General features: G+C 37.4%; 1 protein-coding gene across 1 annotated transcript in view; it reads right to left on the bottom strand.

The window, feature by feature from the left end:
• The window catches only part of BFSP2 (beaded filament structural protein 2), a 234,103-nt gene that overhangs the window by 194,363 nt on the left and 31,528 nt on the right, over positions 1-8,212 (bottom strand). Inside the window, exon 2 of the mRNA XM_044066099.1 lies at positions 3,060-3,142. Coding sequence (XP_043922034.1) covers positions 3,060-3,142 — 83 coding nt within the window. The remainder of the gene's footprint in view (positions 1-3,059; positions 3,143-8,212) is intronic.

Here is an 8,212-nt window from a genome sequence, read left to right as displayed (position 1 = left end):
TAAGAGAGAGTAAGTTGTAAAACAGTGGAGGAATTCAAAAATATATGAGAGAGGCATAATTCTGCAGTATATTAGAAGTAAGTATGTTTTTATTTGTCAAGGATAACACCTGAATTGGCATTTGGGAAAATGAACGGCTCCCTATTGAAATGTAAGAACTCGAAATGCTGAGTGATGACAAGTTGAAAAAAACCCACCAAAAATCCTAGAGAAGAGCAAATCTCAAAGACTGTGCTTCTTTAATCTTCTTTTTTGCAAGGGGGCAAGACCCCTGCCCCCAGATGTGGGGGGGGGGGGACAAGCAACCCCACACCCCTAAACTTATATATACTAACTCCAAGATTGCCATACCTTGGAGAAAAGAAAATATTCTGAAAAATGGCCAATTTAGAGTTAGTATATATAAGTCTGATTTTTTTCAGCCATTCAGTCTCCATGTTTTTGGGACTAGCACTAGCAGGTCCTGATATGTCAAATGGTTACCAAATAGGCCCAATAGACAAGTCAGATAGACTAGGTTGTATTAATTTGCCATCAAAGCTTATGCAGTATGAATTAGATTGCTTTATTTTCTCCTTATGGTAACCTGGGAAACAAGACAGTACCAGTGCTTTCTAAAATTTCTGCTTTTCTCCAGTTTTCTGTGAATCACTTCCCTCGGTTTCTTTTCTCGATCTGTTTAGATACTTCTAAAGGGTTTTGGAAATGTTTGCAGTTTCTTTTGCTATTATGATTTGTGTCTCTATTTTTGTATCTTTGTATTGCTGTTTGGCATCTATAATGGTAGGACTACTTTTATTACCTGCAATAAATATTGTCTACATCAAGATACAGTCAGGAAACACTGAGATGCTCAGCCCTGACTTTTAAGATTCAGTCATTTTATTTGCATAGACTATGGCATAATTCTGCTGCCTAATAATACCAAAGAATATTGCAAACGTACTTTGGCATCAATCAGCTGTTGTGCAGCTCTAACTGCATTTCTTTGAATAGCTCACAATTCTGCTTTTGTTCTTCTGTAGTTCTCACATACCACAGATGATATGCACAAAGAACTGCATGGGCAGTGACTTTGCTGCTTTGTAAGATGCTGGCCTGATAAGGAACTTGAAGACCACTGTGTCATATTGCTGCAAAGAATGCAGGCATTAATAGATTGAGGCCTACTTCTAATGAACACGTTTGAGGCCTACTTCTAATGAACACCAGTTATGGTTTGCTTTGCCAACATCAGGCAGTACCTCCAGAGCATTAGACACCAGTATTGTTATCCTGACAAAAGATTGCATTTGTATGTGTTTTGGCCCTTAGGCTAATGCACACTGTTAAGAATATCCTAGTTTACTCTACAGAACAACTGTACTTTCACTGCTGAAATCAAGCACAAAGAAACCATCAAATCTGCCTTTCTTTTAGAAATATTGCTGCATATTGCAGATTTTTGTCTTTTTAAATTCTGAAAGTATGTTGTAGAGAATAAAGCCTTCCATAAACACTACATCCCTTTGTTTAGCTTCTTATGCTTGTAGAAAGAAAGGGCTGTTTTCAGTTAACATAGTCCTTAAATGACTTGTATCATACACATTTTCATCTTCTTTGGCCTGTTTGACCTTGGAAGAGAATTGTGTTGAACTTTGTAGCTATATATTCAGTGCACATTTCTATATGCTGCATTTAACCAGATTGAAATAACTTTCATTTAGAACCTGCCCCCTGCAGTAGGATTTCAGAAGGTGGTTCTACATAGCAACACTTTAGTCTTCATTACCTTAAAAATCCACAGACATTACAATCAATCTCTCTTAAACACACAGCACACACTCTGTATACATACATATATATGTGTGTGTGTGTGTGTGTGTGTGTGTGTGTGTGTGTGTGTGTGTGTGTGTGTGTGTGTGTGTGTGTGTGTGTGTGTAATGTATGACGAATGAAAAAATGGACTTGCAGTGATACACAAGATATTACTATAAGCCTTTCGACTACACAAAGTTGAGAATACCAAGCCCTATTAACACTCTGATCACAAAAATAAATAAACAGTGTCCTTTTGCAATCAGGACTATTAAAAAAAACAGACAACTATCTTGCAATCACACATTGTTTGTATAGTGGTAGTGTTAGGGAAAGGGTGTTTACTGATCTAATGTATAGGGATGGAGTTAGGTGGAAGGTTATGGGTAAGGTTAGTATATGAGAAGGAATTGTAGGTAAAATATTATTCAATCCCAAGTCATCCCTGGAGCACAGATTCTTTCCTGTTCAAAGACGCTATGCATCTTATATGTGTAAATTATTACAGAATCATAGCTAACTCATCTGGCTCCGTGAAACTAATCATGTTGCATTATTCACATACATAAGGGAAAGTACAATATTTGCACTGGAGGAACTACATTGATTACTTAAAAGGACTGCATAATGCAAGCATGAATGCCTTTTTTGAAGAAGAGACGCTGAAACAAAAAACACAAGATTTCAAATGGGCTGAAATGAAAGCCTGGTGCTGTCGCACTGTTTACATGTGTGTGGGGAGCCTCATTTTAAGGTAGATCATTGAATGCGTGCAGCACAGTTCCCCATTTGGAAAAGGAGGAATGTGTGCTTCTTTAAGACCAGTCGTTCTATTTCTGGGGCCTGGCAATCAAACGATTATACAGGGCTTCAGAGGACTAGTGTCTTTGCTTGTGTTGCAAACAAGTGTGAGTAAGTCTATTTTCAATGGATTGTCATCTCTTCTCTTGTGTGCAGGAGATGTTTGCCAAAAGAAAAACAACCTTAACTATTAATAATCACTTAAAGATCCCATGATCATTAAGCATCCTCTAAGACTCCAGAAGAAAATCAGTACCGTGACAATGGGAAAAGTACAACAAATTAATGGGTAGTATAACAGGGAAAACAAATTATTTGCAGACAGGAGCTTCTGCATTGAAACCCACTTCTTGCAAGGAGTGACTGTGTTCTCATGAACTTATATTATTGAGGAGATGACTGAAGAAAAAATGAATACCAGGTTTTATATAGCAATTCGGTTCCTAAACAATACATCTCACCTGTTTTTAAAATCTTCTGCAGCAGCTTGGTTATTTTCTGTTTGTAGCATGAATCTAGCATTTTTAAGGATTGCTTCACTTACCTAGAAAGACATCATTATACAATTACTAATGATCATAAACAATACTGTAGCCATCTATGTCAACAAATAAAACAGTCAACAATAGCCTCTTAAAATTAAACTTCTTAATAAAAAAATGTTATCAATATTAAAAAAAATACCCCCACCTCTAACCAGGTCCATCACATCTGGTGGTTTCTGGAGGTCAGAAATGAAACACATTGTTTTTATGCTACCTGCTTTGGTTTTCATTCATTATAATCTGAACAGGCATGGAAAACTATGGTTCATTTATTTATTCACCATGGTAGCCAGAGAGATGAAGCAGCACAGAGCCAATTTACAGTGGAGATCTGAAGAGAAAATCTCCAGGAGATAGTGTTATGGAAATGCAGTCATAAGTTTACTTTCATGCATGACATTCCAAAATATAATACTTCAAATCCAACATTACTGTAACTCAAAATAACATTGAATTAATGCATAATTAAGAGGTAAAAACAGTAATGTGTTATCAGTCAAGATATATACAAAATATATACAACCAGTGAATAGTTCATTTATCATAAATATGTGGAATGTGCGCAAGTGCACATTATCTTAGAATAGATTTTAAAGAAACAGCTTCAGTTAGTATATATGGCATCTTGTAAGACATATAAATGTTTCTGTGTTTGGAAAACTAATTGAACAGTTAGAGATTGTATTGGTTAGCATGTATATGGTGTCTATATCACATTATCAGACGATGACAAGAGCAAATGGTCTTTCATCGAACCGATAATGTCGAAACCACAAAAATGTGAACACACGGAACTGCTCCATAAAAAAAAGGAAAAAAAAAGTTTAAACACAAAATTAAGTGGGGGGCTTCATCCCCAACACCCCCCAATGTGGGGGCTGTGCCCCCCCACACCCCTACTTAAATATACTAACTCTGCGATGGCACCATAGTGGAGGAAATGGCAAAGTCCCGAAGATGGCCCACCAATTTTTTTTCCCTGGGAAAAAAATCGATGGCTCGTGACTTTGCTATTTTTTCCATTCGTCATTATTTGATCGATGAAAGAGTGTTCGCTCTTTTCATCATCCAATAAGACAATATAGATCCTGTATATGTTATGAGTAGAGGAAATTTGAGGAATGTTTTATTTAAGCATATATATGCAGCGGGAAGTAATCATTCATTTGTATTTTTAGTATTGCAGCTATTTTATGTGAATTGTAAGGGGTGGAAGTGTAAGGAATCGTACTGAATGCCTTGAGTTAAACTGGATTCTTGAACTGCAGGCTGATAACGGTTTAGGTTTAAATGAAGTTGTTTTTTAAAACCTATTCTAACATCACACGCACTTGCTCATTAATTTACTATTTAAATGCTTGCAATTTTATTTGATTGATGGTCTGATGAAGCACCGTTTGAGGCATGAAAGTGCTTACCGTTTTTAATTATGTTTTAATAAGCTTGTCTTTGTCTAACTGTAAACCAAAACACTTCTTGTTGTCTAACTGTGTTAGCTGTTTTTTGTTATTTTATGGTGTTGGCCAAATTAATAGAAATCAGTGTTTTTATTGTTTTTATTTTTGTTTTTATTGTTGTTTTGCCATATAACTCAGTACGAGTATATGAAATGACAAACAATAGAATTCATGTTGTATGAGAAAATATTCTAATACAATGTTCTAATACGTTGTGAATGACCCTTTGGCTATTATTAAGGATTTAACTCAGTGAGGAGGCATAGAACGAACAAGTTCATGAGAATGTTCAGTCACAGAAGCATTGCACACCCAAGCTGAAATGAGTTCTTCATATAGTTGCTTCTTGTTTGTTATGATCTTTTTCTTCATCTCTGACTTCAAAATAACCCACAAGTTCTCTATTGGATTCATATATAGGCTGTTACCCGGCCATAGTAATACTTCAATAACATGGACCTCAAGGAAACTTGTTACTTGTCAACCTTTGTGACATGGGGCACCATCCTGCATGAAGAGGACGTGCCCTGTCCTGGTTAATCCCTTCTTCTTTGCCCAGTCACACAGCTGAGGGAGCAGACATTGCTGTAGTGTGGTTCTGTACTGTTCCTACTTCATATTTCCCTGAACAATGTAGAGCCGACCTGTTACAAAGATGCTCATAATGCTCCACAGCATCACTTGAGTGTGTTGCTTGATGCATTGATCAATACCATCATCCCTCATCTGCTCTCCATATTGTCATCTGACATATTGTACTTGCTAATCCGAACACTGTATTATGCTCTCATCACTGAAAACAGCCCATTCCCAATCTTCTTCTGACCAGTTTTTAAATTCTTTCACCCAGTGCAGTCTTTTTGCCTTCATTTGGTTGGACAATTTCTGTTTCTTCAGAGATCTGTAAGCTCGAAGCCCAGACTACAGAAGTCTCCTTGAACAGTTCTGGAACTCACTGTAACACCCCGTTGTTCTAGTATTCCTTGCAACTGTCCACTGGATACGTTGCAATTCTTATGGCATTCTCAATCAGATATGAATCATCCCTAGGAGTTGTGGACCTTCTGCAACCACATCTGCCAGAACGTCTGGTTGACAACTCTTCACCGGTATTCAGTTTCTTCCTAATTCGGCTGATAGATGGCTGACTAACTCTGATCTTCTTGCTGATTTCTGATCAGGAACACCTTCTTTGAGCAGAATCTCAACTTTTGCATGCTTTCATGGCATCAAGTTCACCAATTTACATTTTTTTAAGATTATGGAGCTGCGTTATTATGACATCAGTTCTCTTTAAGTAGATAAGTAATGTGGTAATTTCATGCTCAACAGCTTTTTCTTAAAGTATTAGCAAACTGAAATGATTTTGTGAATTTCTGAAAAAGCTAGACTGAAAATCACTAAAGAAACTAATAAATTTCCATTATTTGTTGATATTTCTATTAATTTGGCCAATGCTGTACTTTATTGTTTCAGGATCACATATAAAAGTTTGTTTTGACAATTTACCAAAGTATGAGGAATGTTTCATCTGCAGTTTCTACTTGAGAAGAAAAATCTGCTTTAAATAATTTAGTTTCTTCTATTGCACAGGTCATTACACATTGTTTGCAGTGTGTGTTTTGACTCTGTTGATACTTCTTCCAATGCTATGGCCACTGGTACTGTTTTGAGGAAGTTTGCATGGCTGAATTTTCAAAACCTTTCAGATGATGTTAGAAATTAGATTTTAAATTCTCCCTCAGACAGAGATTTAGGGTTTGGACCTTTTGCTGCAGAGGTGATCAAAAAGTGTGATGAAAGGGGCAAGCTGATCCAGGCAATCTCTAAGATATTTTCAGATCTCCTTTTCCAAATTGTCCAAGGGATTTTCTTTCTCCTCATCCAGTTTCAGCAAAAAACAGAATAAACAGTCTCAGCAGAATTCAGTTAAACAGACATTTAAGAAGAAGTGGTAAGGAGGTTCCAAAAAGAAGTCACTAACCTCCCAAGATCAAGGACAATTCAACAGGTCTGAACAACTATTCAAGAAACCTTGTGACCCCCTCCCACAATGGCTCCTTTTTCTTCTAGAAAGTCTAAATCTCCATTTTTCACTTTGGAAACCAATTGTTTTAGACAAATAGGTGCTGAAAATATTTAATCAGGCTTATAGATGTCAGTAGGAGGCAATTCCTCCTTACCAGGGGTCATTCCTCATCCTCCACATCAGGCTCATTTGTTTCCACCTGTTCTTCATCACATGCTATCCCAAGGAGTGATAGAACCAGTTCCTTCTTCCCAGGTGTGGAAGGGGTTTTATTCAGGGATGTTCCTATTCCCAAAGGAAGACAAAGCTTAGAGACCAGTGCTGGTTCTTTCCTTCCAAAACTGTTTGTGACAGTTCCCAAATTCAAAATAATATAACTTCCCAAACAGTTATCTGCTCTTTCTCTTTCAAGTTTCCTGGTAACACTAGACTTAAAAGATACTTATCATCACATTCCTATTCATCCAGACTTCAGATGTTTCTTAAGGTTTTATGTATCTGGATCACATTATCAATTCTCTGCCTAACCCTCTGAACTATCCACTGCACAAAGAGTGTTCACAGAGTGTCCAGCTCCAGTTATAACTCATTGCAGGCTTCAGGGTATCCACATTTTTCTTTATTTAGATGATTTGGTTATCTTTGCAGAGTATTTGTTAAAATGTCATGAATCTCTCGGGTGAGAGATCTCTTGTACAAGTTCCAAGAAAGCATTCAAAAGTCTTTCTTGACTTCCTCACACAGGATTGTGTTTTCAGGATGTCAGCTGAACAGATTCATATTACATTATCGAACTTCCAGAAGGTTGAACACCAGATGTTCGAACTTGGAAGATCAAAATGTAATAACATCGAAACATCAGAACAGCAAATTTTTCCCAGGGAAAAAATTTGCTGTTCCGAAAAACACACACACAACACAAGCACACCAAAAACCTTATAAACCTACACTAAACCTTACATGCACAACTAACTATGCACTAACCTTAACCCAAACCCTAACCCTAAGGTCCGTCACTATTGCACACTTACCTTACCCGTGCCCTAACCCTAAAGTCCATCACTATTGCACACTTATCTTACCCACATATTAACCCTAAAGTCCATCACTATTGCACACTTACCTTATCCGAACCCTAACCCCAACATGCATCACAATCACACACTTACCTTAACCCTTTCCATAACCTTTGCACCACAGTGGAGAAAATGTCGAAGCCACAGAAACATCCAACCAAATTCTTTCCCTGGGAAAGAATTCAGACTTCTGTGGCTTCAACGTTTTCACCTTTCGAACTTCCAGGTTCGAACTTCTGGTGTTCGACCTTCTGGAAGTTTGATTAGGTAATAGGAACCCCAAATGGACACCTCAGTTCATAGAACGTTTCTTCCAGAGGAAAAAAATAGTTCCTTATTTAGATCTGCTTCTAGGATTTTCCCATTAGACACCTGTCACTCTGAGGGAATACCTAAGGATTTTGGGTATCATGGTATCTATGATTCTCATGATACCCCTGGGAAGATTCCACATGAGAAAGACATAGTAGTATCTGAAATCTCTTTGGTCCCAACACCAGCACCCTT

This window comes from Protopterus annectens, chromosome 3.part0, assembly GCF_019279795.1.
Source record: "Protopterus annectens isolate FY-2018-M chromosome 3.part0, PAN1.0, whole genome shotgun sequence".
NCBI classification, from domain to species: Eukaryota; Metazoa; Chordata; order Ceratodontiformes; family Protopteridae; genus Protopterus; species Protopterus annectens.
The sequence above is the reverse complement of the archived record's forward strand: the minus strand, read 5'-3'. Positions and strand labels throughout refer to the sequence as shown.